The sequence below is a fragment of the Canis aureus genome, chromosome 33 (assembly GCF_053574225.1).
Source record: "Canis aureus isolate CA01 chromosome 33, VMU_Caureus_v.1.0, whole genome shotgun sequence".
In the NCBI taxonomy this organism is placed as follows: domain Eukaryota; kingdom Metazoa; phylum Chordata; class Mammalia; order Carnivora; family Canidae; genus Canis; species Canis aureus.
This window is the reverse complement of record NC_135643.1, coordinates 6,305,608-6,319,768: the sequence shown is the minus strand read 5'-3', so window position 1 is coordinate 6,319,768 and position 14,161 is coordinate 6,305,608. Positions and strand designations below refer to the sequence as shown.

The 14,161-nt window shown below is 39.9% G+C and overlaps 1 protein-coding gene across 17 annotated transcripts in view; it reads left to right on the top strand.

Moving 5' to 3' along the window:
- RASGEF1B (RasGEF domain family member 1B) overlaps positions 1–14,161 on the top strand; it is a 550,562-nt gene that overhangs the window by 49,358 nt on the left and 487,043 nt on the right. For 7 of the 17 annotated variants that reach the window (XM_077882674.1, XM_077882665.1, XM_077882662.1 and 4 more), the window contains one exon: positions 4,596–4,708. The exons of the other annotated variants lie outside the window; for them this stretch is intronic. In XM_077882674.1, coding sequence (XP_077738800.1) covers positions 4,652–4,708 — 57 coding nt within the window. In that variant the 5' untranslated portion in view covers positions 4,596–4,651. Of the gene's footprint in view, positions 1–4,595; positions 4,709–14,161 lie in introns of those variants that run through there. 17 annotated transcript variants of the gene reach the window in all.

Below are 14,161 nucleotides of genomic sequence, written 5' to 3'. Positions count from 1 at the left end.
AAAAAAAAAAAAAAAAAAAAGATTTGTTTATTTGAAAGAGAGAGTGGGGGAAGGGCAAAGGGAGAGGGAGAGAGAATCTCAAGCAAAGTATGTGCTGAGCAAGAAGCCTGATGCAGGGCTTGATTTCATGACCCTGAGATCATGACCTGAGCACAAATCAAGAGTCGGACACTTAACTGACTGAGCCACCCAGGTGCCTCTATTGTGAACTTATTTTAAATCAAAGCTATAGTTGTTAAAAATGTGGCTTAACATTAAAGGCAACTTAGGGGGAAATCTACCATATTAACACCTTATAATTATTTAATTCTTAAATACTTCTAAGTTTTTACCTTTACACATTCTATAGTTATTTATAAACTTCTAGAGAGTGGGGACAATGTTTTTGTTTCTTCTGTAGACACTGGCTTGAACATAATTAGCATGTAAGGAGTGCAAGTAAATGCTTGAAGGAATCCAAGGAGGCTCACATACGAGAGGTGAGGGCATAGGCTGGGAAATGGTGGGGATTTTGCATTCTCTTACTTCTTTTGCTCCATTGAAAGTCTCCTAATAGGTCCCTTAACCTTGATGCATTTAAATCTTTTCAACTCAGTGCGGACAGCAATTTATTAAGAGCTGACTTGATCAATTCAGTGAATTTGGCTTTAGCCATGTGCAAGTAACAGAAAACTGGTCTCAAATTGGCTAAATCAATGACGTGTTTATTAGCTCATGTAACTGGGAAGGTAGGTAGGCTTCAGGTCAGGCTGGAGCCAGTGGTTCACAGATACCATCATTTTGTATCAGCCTTTCTCTTCTCTGTTTTTGCTAGGACTGCTTTAGCCTAAGGCTGGCCTCCCTTGTCATAAGAGAGCTGCTAAGTTTCTAGCGCTCCCGGCTTCTTTGCTTATGGCCTGCAGGAGGAGATAGTACAACTCTCAGTAGTAGTCCCAGAAGAGTAAAGAACTATCTTTCTTAGAAGCCTTCAAGAAGCCGTTCTCACATCTCATTGGCTCATATGGAATCTCAGTCTCTTGTATCATCCCTGAACCAATCGCAGTGGCCAGGGGAGATGAAGTACTCAAGTTGCATGGTCAAGAGAGGTGGATTCTGAGTAGCCAAACACAGCAAATATGAAAACAGCTCTGTGCATCTGGGGGCATAAAAGAAGAAACCCTTCTAGGTGATGAAATCTGCCTGAGTTTGGAGTCCCAGTCCTTTTTTTTTTTTAATTTTTAAAATGGTTTTCTTAAATTTATTTATTTTTTTAAACATAACACGAGGAAGGTGTTAAAACTGGTGTAATAGCTCAATAGAATAAGTATTCCAGATTTTGGGAGGGATGAAGAGGGAGATATTCAGAACCCTTCACCAGACTCCCCCCAACTTGATCACAGTGGATTAATGATGTGCTTTGTGGATGTGGTTAGTCAATGACACCAGCTTGACGGATACCTTTAGTCGGTCTCTTGACGGTCTCTTTAGTCGTCCCTCTTGGTCATCATCTTGTTAATTTATGGAGCATTTCTTAAAGGTTTTGATGCAGATATTTGCTTTTAAAGTGCTAAATACTTTATTTAATTTCAAGGATTTATCAAACATACTCATGCCAGCTGCCCTTCTAAGCCCTGGGGATTCAGGAGTGGACAAAACACATCCCCAAACTTTAAGGATCTTACCACCAAATAGAGCCTCTTAACTGCCAGGATCCTTAGTTAGTTTCAAGGATTAATTCACTTTAGATTCTCAGTATGTTTATTTCATTTCATTTCATTTCATTTCATTTCATTTCATTTTATTTTATTTTATTTATTTTATTTTATTTTAAGATTTTATTTATTTATTCATGAGACACACACACACACACACACACACACACAGAGAGAGAGAGAGAGAGAGAGAGAGAGGCAGAGACACAGGCAGAGGGAGAAGCAGGTTCCATGCAGGGAGCCCGATGTGGAACTCGATCCCGGGTCTCCAGGATCACACCCTGGGCTGCAGGCAGTGCTAAACCACTGTGCCACCAGGGCTGCTCACTCAGTATGTTTATTATTGTGTCAAGAAAGTTAAGTCTTTGTATTTGTACACGAGTAGAAAGAACCCACTCACTTATCTCAGAGGGAGCAATTTTGGAAATGACTCAAGTAATTTGGATGAAAGGTGAATAATCAGTAATGGAGATTGACATAATTTAAACTTCCCATATTGAAGCCATAAACCTAGGGTGACTGGGAGGTGGAGTGAGTAGAGTGATTGGGAGTGGAATGTAGAATGAGGTGGTAGCCTGAAGTACATTCCATGGGGGCCTGGTGTGAACTGAATTGAAAGTGTTTGAAACCATGCAGTTACATCACAGTTCATGACCTCTACTGGGAGGCCCTAGAGAGGAACCTGGGATCGAATCTGTCAATTAAAATCCTATTTTCTCTGCAAGAAGTAGGTCCTCTGGGTCATCCTGAGAGCTTCCTCTGATGATGAACTTCACATTTTAACTGCTTTCTCTCTAAATAACTACCTCCCTAGGGTGGAAGGTGCAGATCCCTTGGTGCATATAAAACTTACTTAAACCATGAATCCACTTCCTGTAGGTCAGTACAGGAAATCCCACAGGGCAAGGGTCTAGGCTAGAGGCAAGGACTAGCATTAAACCAAGTAGCTTAAACTATATCCACTCATGTGGCTGCCATTTTCTCTTCGTTTTCTAATGTTTCAGTGCTAGAAGACAGAGGTAACCTAATTATGTGGAAACACATTTGGTTTATTTTTTATTTTTTATTTTTTAAAATTTTTATTTATTTATGATAGTCACACAGAAAGAGAGAGAGAGAGGCAGAGACATAGGCAGAGGGAGAAGCAGGCTCCATGCACCGGGAGCCCGATGTGGGATTCGATCCCGGGTCTCCAGGATCGCGCCCTGGGCCAAAGGCAGGCGCTAAACCGCTGTGCCACCCAGGGATCCCACACATTTGGTTTAAATAAATTTCAAAGAAAAATAAGATGACTGACATTAATGTTATTTTTAGTATTATTATACTTATGACAATTAGTCATGATGCTATTTTCTGCCATGTATTCTAATTAGTATTACTTTGACATAGCTGGACCAGTTTTGCTTTTTCCCTTTGCTTTGTTAATCTTTCAGTATCCTTAAGTAGCAGTCAGTAAGGCTTGTTGGAGTTCTTAAGGGGGCCTCTTAGATAACACCCTTCATCTTGCCTGAGGGCTAAGGTGAGAGTAAGACAACAGAATAAAACAGATGAGAGTTCAAAATACTACCTTTATGACTCATAAAGGCTCAGTTGGAGGATATATTTAATCACACTTTCCCACCCACTTATCAGCTGCGCTGGACCAAGGCTGACTCTCTATGAGTGGAGGAGGGGGTTTGAGATAGGGGGCTTTAGGGGATGACTTGGGGCCACCCTGGAGAAACAGCCAAAAACTCCCCATGAAATAAAAGGGAAGAGTTGAACCGAACACGTCTAGTTTATTCCTCCATCAGATAGGTCACTCCCACAGAGAGCTCACGGGTGTTGACACTAAATAAGCTCCCTTCATCAAGGGTAGAGAAGCGTTCCCTTTAACTGTGTAAACAGTTTTTCTAGATGTTTTATACAGTTTAATTCTGTTTATATACTGACTCAATTATACTCTCAACTAGAGACGAGGTCGTAGATTCAAAACAACTGTAGGACTTCTTTTATCTCATGTCATCCCCTCTTCTGCCTCATCCTTATCCTTGTAGACTGAATCTCGTCCCTGGGCTCAGGCTTCTTGAGGTCATCCTCTATATTTATTTAAATCATTTAATTATTATTAAATCTTATATTTAATCCTACTCAGTGGGTTTGTAGCTTGTCATGTACCAGTGATTTTATATTCATTATCCCATTTAATCTACAACAAACCTGGGGAAGAAGATATTCTCATTTCTAGATGCAGAAACTTCAGAGAGGGTAATTCATCCAAGGCTGAAAAGAGACTAAGTATTAAAATAGGATTCAAACCTGTGTCTCTGTACTCTAAAGCTGAAGGAAACTGGTAACTCCAAGTCTTAGCAGTAGTGAAGAACAGGGTTGAATTGGAGATGAAATGTATCCACCTTGACTTGTGAAATGAGTAAGTTCATATAGGTCTCTGATTGAGGCGGATATGGGAAAGAACAGAGTGAGACACTGAACTCCCTGAAAAGGTGGAGGGAAGGTAAGAGAAAACGAATTTACATTAAAAAAAAAAAAAAAAGATTGTAAGTAATCTCTACACCCAACGTGGAGCTTGAACTCACAACCCCAAGATTAAGAGTTGCACGCTCCGCCGACTGAACCAGCCAGGTGCCTCATTTACATTTTGAATATAGGCATTTGTCCTCCTGGTTGGACTCTACACGGAGAGGAGTTAAAGCTGCCTAGGCTGCAAGGTTAATTTTTCTAGCTTTCCTGCACGCATGGACTTGGAAAGGCTTGATTTTCCTTTGGGTGGGAGCCCTGGGGCAGAGAGATGGTTAGGTGTGTATATAGTTGAGCAGTTTGTTGACCTACTGTTCTTAGCTGTTGGCCCTCAAAGGTGTCCTTTCTCCTAAGACACCTCTTCCCTTTCCTGTTTTCTTTCTCCAGTCCAGGAAGCCGGCAGGAGTGGAGTGCATGGCAGCCTGTACTGCTAAGAACTCTTAATGGTTCCATGGTCAACAAGAGCTTCTCTGTTGTTGATGGAGGAGAAAGAAAAGAAAGTGTGTATTCTATTTTTTTTTCTTACCTGTTTCTGAGGATCCATGGTTTCTTGACCATCTTTGTCTCTAGAACAGAATGCTTTCCTGCATTTTCTTGTTGGTGGATAATGCCATATACCTTGTCTTATTTTCTTCTCTGGAAGTGGTGTGTGCCCCCACCCCCAAACCACTAACTTAAAATTAAGACAACTAGTCATTCAAATTCCATCTCACTATAGCAGTGCACTAGAAATAGTCATCATAGACTATTTCAAATACATACAAGTACAAATAGATGCTGTACCATGTGCACAGCAACTTGCTTTTTGATTCAAGAGAAACTTAACAAGTGTTAAAGCTCAGGGATGGTGTGCTGGTATATTTATAATGACCAGTTTTCTTTTTGCTCACTTATCTGGATACCTGATAAGAATAATGACCATCTAACCCGGAATTATGGGCAAAACCCTAAGCCTGTGGTGTGTGAATGACCAAATATTTGGCTGAGACTTGTAGGATCTAGCTGTGATTTATTGGCCTATTATGTGGTTTGAGACTGAGTTATATCACAAAATCCTTAGTTCTAAGAGGAGTGGCAAAAAAGATTTTAGGACATTATTAATAATATTTCTGAAATATTTAGGGTTTTGCATAGCAGGGTGTCATATGGCCAGATTCTGGTACAATTGGTAATTCTAATTGGCCTTTGTTGATTTACTCATTTCTCCCATTAACGTTAAAAAGCAAAATAAATGGAAAAGAAAAGCAATAAAAATCCATTCTCTTCGTTTCCTCACTGCTCAAAGAAACTATACGATAAATACTTAGGAAATTTAACGTGATCTTAAATTCTGTCAATAAATGTGAAAAAGAAAAAAAAAACCACGTTTGATTGATTTCTCTCACTTTGCATCTGTCTCCTTTACAAACAAACTGGAAACAATGACACAATTCTATTTTATTGATTTCTTTCTTGGCTGGAATGATGAAGGAGTCCATCAGTCATTTCTTTAAATTGTGTCTTTGAGATGTCTGTGTTGCTCATGGAGTACTTAAGAGTTTTGTCCTTGAACTGATTGCCAAACAGGGACTCATTTGCAGACTTCAATAGAAATATGTAACCCACATATCCTTGAGTTTGGCAAGACCACTGAAAAAGTGCTCACATGTTATATACAATTTATTTTCTTATAAGGCACCTTAGTGCCATGTCATAGATTGAAACAGGCAAGGTGATTCTAGCCAAGAACATAAACATTATTAAAGCTAACCGGGGATGGAGAAATTTAGTTTATATTTAGCTTGAAAGAGTCACCAAAGAGTAGTTTGTCACAATTTTCTTTGTGTAATTACAAATTTCTTTGTGTAATTACAATTTTCTTTGTGTGATAAGCAAAGTGGGGGAAAAATCCTTTAGCTTGGCAGAAGTACCCTCATCACCTTTTCTATTAATAGCTCATATTTTTTGAGAGCTAACTGTAGGCTAGCCCTTGTGCTAAATGCAGTGGTATACTGGTAAATATTGAACAATCACTCTCAAAAAAAAAAAAAAAAAAGAAAGAAAGAAAGAGAAAAGAAAACACAGTTTTTTCATTTTTGGCATCTGTCAATTTTCTGTGGTGCGAATATTCCCACTATAGCCAGTTGTGAGCCATGAATGTGATGTAATTGAAAGGGGAGTTGGAAATAGATGCTACTGATTGGCTTTTGTGAATTAATAGGAGTGAACTTCAGCCTGTCACTGGCTAAATGTCTTATTTGTACTGAACTCTCACAGCAACTCTATGAGTTAGGTGTCATAACAGCCTCATTTCAAAGATGAGAACACTGAAGCACCGAGAAGTGAATTTCACCAAGAAGTGAACTTATCCATGTTACATGGCTGGCAAGTAGGATAGCCAGGATGTGCTCATGACAGTCTGGCTCCAGAGTCTTAACCACAAGTCCATATTACCTGCAGCCCATGTACTGGTTTCATCTCCAGTTCAGATACTTGGTGGAGAGTATTGTTTAGGAATATGAGGTTGTTGAGTGTGAAAATTATAAAGTGGAAAATATTGCATTAATCTATTATGTAAGTTCATCTCTATAAATTATTTAAGATTAATGGCTATGAGGGACCATCAGTTGGGGGCTAAAATAATGTGCACATGGGGAAATATCTTTAAGAGTAAGTGAAAACCATCTCAAGGCAGAGTGTTTGAGTAGAAAGATGGAAGATGGGGAGACCCTGTGGATGGATGTTGACAACGAGGTCAGTCCGTCAGCAGAGGCTGATACCTCTGGCTGGGCACAGGATGTTTACAGATTGGGTTAAAATTACAGTGCTGATTGTATCATTATAGTGGTTTCACATGTGCATAGGAGAGCGTGTCTTCCTATTTTGAATGTATTTAGTTTCACCAATGGTAACCCGTTTCTAGCATCTTTTATGCCAATTAAAAGACACTAATTTCACCAATGAAAACCAAAACCATTTTCAACATTTGTTAAGCCAATTGTGAAAACCTCTGGTATGTTGATCAGAGACAATGGTAGCTGAAGGCTTGTAGTAGTTGCCTCTGATTAAGTAAATGGTGGTTGACAACCCCTGGAGTGTGAATTTCCATTCAGGGCAACTGTAGTTACAGTGTAGTTTAAACTAACAATGTATAATACCATGCTGAAACCAAATAGAGTTGCGAGGGACATAACCTTCATCCTAAGATATTTAAATATTTTGAATGTTCTTTCTAATCACAGGGCATCATTACTCCTTCCCTCTCAAGAGTGGCTCCAAGATTACAGAGACAAAATCAAAGCTTTCCTTTCTCTATGGTGCAAGATTACAAACAAGGGCAGAATGTACTTTTGTTAAGTAGACATGGGTGGAGACAGTCTGGTTTAATAGAAATACACTTGTAGTCATTGTGTATGGTTAAACCATAGAACTTTCTAAAGGGATAGATATCCATTTTTCTGGCATGTAAACTTTGTTTCACTGAAAAATGAACTGAAAGAAATACTAGAAAAAAGTAGAAAATAAATCCCCAGAAACCTCTATGTAGTTCCTTGTTTTTCATTTCTTTAAAATTCAGTGTGGCAAATATTGCTCATGACTTGAAGACCAAATGAAATGCACTTGAAACTCTGCCTACTATTAAGTCTTTTTCTTTTAATTTTGTGTGTCAATTCAGACAAATTGATGGCTTATCTCACTAAGGTGAGAAAGACAAATAAAGAGAATAGACAATTGCACTTCCTAACCAACCTGCAAAATAAAGTATTTATGGAAACTAGGGTTCTTAATTAGGTAGAGGCCATTGACAAATGAGTTCATGAAGGGCCACTTGAAAATTAGGATTGCATGGGCAGCCCCGCTGGCTCAGCGGTTTAGCGCCACCTTCAGCCCAGGGCGAGATCCCGGGATCAAGTTCCATGGTCGGGCTCTCTGCATGGAGCCTGCCTGTCTCTACTTCTCTCTCTCTCTCTGTGTCTTTCATGAATAAATAAATAAAATCTTAAAAAAAAAAAAAGAAAATTAGGATTGCAAACACATCTGAATTTTTACATTGTTCAGGGTAGATCTTAATTGGGATCTCAAATAACTCAATTATAGAAATTTTTGTCAAGTTCCTTAGGAGGGATTAGATATGAGGTGATGATTTTGTTGATACCTGTGTCCTAGAGAAGAGGGCTCAAAATTTGATGTGTAATATTTTAAAGACAGATTTTAATGAATGGGTTACTGACTTTCATGGTAGACTGCTTATGCCTGGAATAATTCTATACTTTCTGACTGTCATATCTTTGAATATATTTCCCCTGTCTGCATTGTCTTATCCTTGCTCTCTCCCTGACTTCTCCAATCTGAAATATGTTGTCTGTGTTTGTGTTTGTGTGTGTGTGTGTGTGTGTGTGTGTGTGTGCTAAATCTGGGATTTCCTCAGCCATTGGTATGGGAAGTCAGGGAGGAGATTTGGATCTGGATCCATTTGGGTCTTTGTGGTAGGTTTAGAAGGACAGATCCAACTGCAAGTGCTGGGAAGTGGATAAGGATGACAAGTTAAAATGGTATTGGTGAGGGGGGCAATTAAAAGAGAATGGCTCATAAAATGCAGATAAGAAGGATGCAGCCCTTGTACACACCAGGCCTCCTTTTCCATGCCAAGCATAGCCATTGCTAACTGATTGTGACATCCTTTCCTCCAGAAACTGGACCATGGCCTTGGACTTCTTTTCAACAGACTGTCCTAGGGGGCCAGTACACTTAAACGAATGATATTTGTGCTCTAATTTGGTGACTCATCAGGAGGATAACAAATCGCAGTTCAGGCAGTATCTGGAACAGCAGTCAAACAGGCCAGAGACATTGTTGGAGTAGGCTGTTAGCTACTAACTGGCCTGGAGCTCCAGTCCTTTGAAGAGTGACAAGCAAAGCATAAAGCACTCGGTTGTGAAGGGACGGTGATGTGGGCAGGTCACCAAAATGGGGAACAGGACAGAATCCTAGAACTATCAAGTGGGACTAGGCCTCAAGAAAAAAGAAAAGTCCTGTTACTGGGACTGGGGGGAACAAGATCAAAGCTGAGTTAACTGCCGGGAAAGCTTCATGTTGTTCCCTGGAATAATGGGACAGAAAGGGGAGACAGAAAAACAATCTTTATTGGGCGCTTGTTGTGTGCCAGGGACTATTTGATGCTTTACAGACCTGATCTTATTTCAGAAGCAGCTTCTATAATCTCTTCTGCCTAAGAGTAGATTTCTCCCTGGGCTGGACCCAGGCTGAACTGCAGAGGCCTAGGGTCAGGCCAGAGCCATCACTTGACACCTATCTTTGTTACTTGTCTTTTAAAATTCCCAACTAAATTTTAAGCTCTTGATGGAAGACATGGGACCTACTGCTTCTTTGTATTCTTCCCAGGGTCCTCTTGCCTTAAGTACTTAGTAAATATTTATTAATTGATTACCATATCCAGGTATGTGCAGCATCTGCTTTGCAAGAAACATATTTCTGGGTTCTGAGTCTCAAAACAGATCTCTGTGAGACCACATCTTAATTGTTCTTGCACTGTGGTCTTGTGTGGTCACTGAATGAACAGGTAACAACAGTGAGAAATGAAGTCTGGATCTAAATATGTTGTAAGCGAATTGGTCAGAATTCACTCAGTGGGGTCCTCTCCATACTGAATCTCTACGTGAGGAGGAGTCTGGGCTGAAAAGTATGAAAACCAGAAAGGAAATACAGTCCAGAATTCTTTGAACTTCTCTCAGTTGGGGGTTCACAGTCCCAGGATATGTCCACCAAACCCCCTGTGCACCTCAGCATGCCTTTTGTCCTGAGATTTTTGTAGTACTTACCTATGTCTCTGAGTCAAGCCCAAGAGAGTTAAAATACTGTTAAAATACAGCCAGTATCTGGAAGATTTAAATTAAACCACTATCACTCCTCTGTTTTGCAAAATGAAGATTATGACATTCTGGGGCTTGAGTGAGTCAGTTTGTTAAGCATTGGACTCTTGATATTAGCTGAGGTCTTGATCTCAGGGCTGTGAGCTCATGTCCTGTGTTTGGTTCCATGCTGGGTGTTGAATACTACTTAAAAAAAAAGAAAAAGAAAAAAAAAAGATTATGACATTCTTTCTGTTAGGGGTGTCAGGTTAAGCTTGATATGGCAAAAATAATTTGAGAAGAAACTTGCGTCTAAGTAAAAAGTAACTAATCCTAAAGACAGGCCCAATCAGCCTTTCTCAATATGGGCCAACTCCCTTTAGATATTTGTGATGGATACTGAGACATGTAAGTGAAACAGCATGGTCTTTAGAGGTGGTTATATTTTTATTTTGTCACCTATTTGGGGAAGGAATAAACCTCTCTGATTTTTGGTTTCTTCATCTTTAAAATGAGGACAATGCCTGCCTGCATGCATATTTTTTATGAGGATTTCAGAGAATGCTCACAAACTATGCAGCATGTAGTAGGTGCCCAATAAACTGTGGATGTTATTACTAAACTTTTGTTTTATTTTGTTTCTAAAGATTTTATTTATTTATTCATGAGAGACACACAGAGAGAGGCAGAGACATAGGCAGAGAGAGAAGCAAGCTCCTCGCAGGGAGCCTGATGCAGGACTCGATCCCTGGACCTGGGATCATGCCCTGAGCCGAAGGCAGATGTTCAACCATTGAGCCACCCAGGCATCCCTATTGCTAAACTTTTGATTGGCTTTTGTAAAAAGTAGGCGATGAGCCCAGTCTTAATTTTTATTCTTTTATTCTTTTCTGACTTCTCCTCTATCCAATAAACAAGCCAACAAAATATAAAGTCACTGTGGATGTATCTTTTTTTTTTGTATCTTCATTCATTGGATATAGAAGTATTTGTCATTTATTATTTTGTCACTCAGGTGACACATACCATAATGTATGTGCAAATGTAAAAACATGAAGTACATGCTAAGAGTTAAAGCATTTAATAAAGACCATTAGGAAATTCACAATAGAGAGATGAGGGCAAGGTGAATCTTTGATGTACAGAAGCTATAGAAAGAAGTAAACATGAATTCTAAAATGCAAGTATTGAGGATATCTTCCTACTGCAACCCCATCACTGTCATGTTCTTCCTTCAAAATTACAGTTTTGGGTATTTGTTCTAGCTTTCAGTTATCTTTCAATTCTAAGTGATATACTTGTTTAGAAGCAGTCTCTTACATCTATTAGGCAACCGAGGCAGATCAGTGAGATGGACTAAGGCAGTTCCAACTCATTACTATCTTGGTACACATTTTAAAATTTTTTTAGAGAGAGTGGAAGAGTGCATGTGTGCACATGTGACTGGTGGGTGGAGAGGGACAGAGGGAGAGAGAATCCTAAGCAGGCTCCACACCCAGCATGAAACCCAATGCAGGGCTCAATCTCATGACCCTGAGACCATGACCTGAGCTGAAATCAAGAGTCCAACACTTAACTGACTGAGCCATCTAGGTGTCCCCACATTTTAAATTTAAATTAAAATTTTACATTTTACTTGAAAGAAAAAAGAAACTCATGATAAAAGGGAGCTTGCTGGGCAGCCCCGGTGGCTCAGCGGTTTAGCGCCGCCTTCGGTCCAGGGCATGATCCTGGGGACCCGGGATCGAGTTCCACGTCAGGCTCCCTGCATGGAGCCTGCTTCTCCCTCTGCCTGTGTCTCTGCCTCTCTCTCTCTCTCTCTCTGTGTGTCTCTCATGAATAAATAAGTAAAATCTTAAAAAACAAAAGGGAGCTTGGTATGTTATATGTATGTGTGTGGCTCTAGAACTGTTTAATATTTGCAAAAATATTTTTACAAGCTCAGTTCCAGTTACTATAATCACGACAATAATTTTTCACACCCCGGCACCTATTAAATTAGCAACAAGGTTCTTTTCTTGAGCCATTATTCAAATGGATTCTGTCTGCATTCAAATTAATCTCAAGATCATAGAAATTAACAATGGGAAAGGTACATTAAATCACCTAGTCCATTTGTTTGCTAGGGGAGAGGAGAATTGATCTTTACATCATAATCTCTAGTGCTTTGTCCAATCTGTTTTAAATGTCTTGAATACGTGTTATTCTGATTCTGGGTGGTCATCTCATCAAATGCCAGGGGAAATTCTTTTTCACAGTCTACTGGAATATGTATGGATTTTCTGATGCTTTGCAATTTGCCAGTGCTCAGAGCTGCCAGGAACCAGGCAATGTATTTTCTAGAGTAGGAGTGCACGTGCACACACGCGCTCGTGTGTGTGTGTGTGTGTGTGTGTGTGTGTGTATGTGCTTTGAAGAGGGTTGGGTAGATCATGTGAGGAAGAGAGAGAGACAAAAAAAGGGCAACTTGAAGGGCGTCTGGGTGGCTCAGTGGTTGAGTGTCTGCCTTTGGCTCAGGTCATGGTCCTGGGGTCCCGGATCCAGTCCCACATTGGGTTTCCTGCCGGGGGTCCACCTCTCCCTCTGCCTATGTCTCTGCCTCTCTCTGTGTGTCTCTCATGAATAAATAAACAAAATCTTAAAAAAAAAAAGAGGGCAACTTGAGAAGAATGATACATTTGATTATATTTGAGATCTGGCAGTTATTTGCCTTTACTTAGTAATGCCCTGCGTGACTTGGGGAATTGAAGGGAGAAGTAGTCATAGTCACTAAGCCAAGGGAGGCAATGAAAAATGTGGGTGGGTCTGATGCCAATTTGAGGGGTAATTAATGAAATTTTGTGGTCAGTCATCTAAAAGCCAACGAAAAAATTCTATGACTTAAGGTTATATACTTTATAAATCTTACACGTGGGTAGTTTAACTTACAGGCTCTAAAGTAGAAAGTCAGAGACTGGACATTCCAAAGTTAGCTATTTTTCTTTCTTTACAAATTCACTTGCAGCATTCCAATTAGATAGATAAATAGATGACAGATAAAATAGGCATCTATATTCATCATTCAGTTCAAGAAACAGAACATTAGTACAATGAATCCTTCCTTGATTGTTGTTTTATTTAACTCAAATGAGATAAAAGGCATGAATCACTTTGTTAGGGCACAACAAAACAAAACCAAATTTTATGATCTTATTACAACGTATTTGTTATTCAAATTAAACATGCTTAATAGAAGCTGGAGAAGGAGTTGGTGCAGTAGAACGGACATGAAAAGCATGAAGATCCCTTCCTTCAGAATCTCATGGACTGTAAGGATCATAAAGGACTTTAAATTCATTCACCCTCTGCTATGCTGCTCGAATTTCCACTTGAAAATCCAGGACAAGTATTTGTTCAACTCCTGCTTGAAAACCGTCTGTGGTGGAAAAAATCATTAGCATGCATGGCTTTGGTAATAATGGCTTGAATAATGGCTTTATTTCCTTTAGACTCAAACCCTGCGTCCTCAACATGTCCACACATGGGTCCTACACTTTTTATTTATTTATTTATTCATGAGAGACACAGAGAGGCAGAGATATAGGCAGAGGAAGAAGCAGGCTCCCTGTGGGAAGCCCAGTGTGAGACTCGATCCCAGGACTCAGATCACAACTGAGCCACCCAGGTGCCCTTGGATCCTACACTTAGGGCTATACAGAACTAATCTATTACGACAGTTCCTTGCAGATTTGAACACCGTTGTCATTCCCCTTCCTTCAACCCTCTAGTGTTCCCACCCCAGTTTCTTCAGCTAATTCACTACTTCCTAGACATTGTCACCCCCTCTGCTTGGTTTACACATAACTGTCTTAAGTGGTGGCTCCAGGCAAACCCATTCTTTTTTTAAAAAATCTATTTAAATTCAGTTTGCCAACATATAGTATAACACCCAGTGCTCATCCCATCAAGTGCTCTCCTTAGTGCCCGTTACCCAGTTACCCCATCCCCTCACCCACCTCCCCTTCCGCAATCCTTTGTTTCAGGCAAACCCATTCTTCACAATCTTTCTGACACATATTCCTTCAGTGCCTGAGATGTAACAGAGGCTTAATATGTACCTGCTAA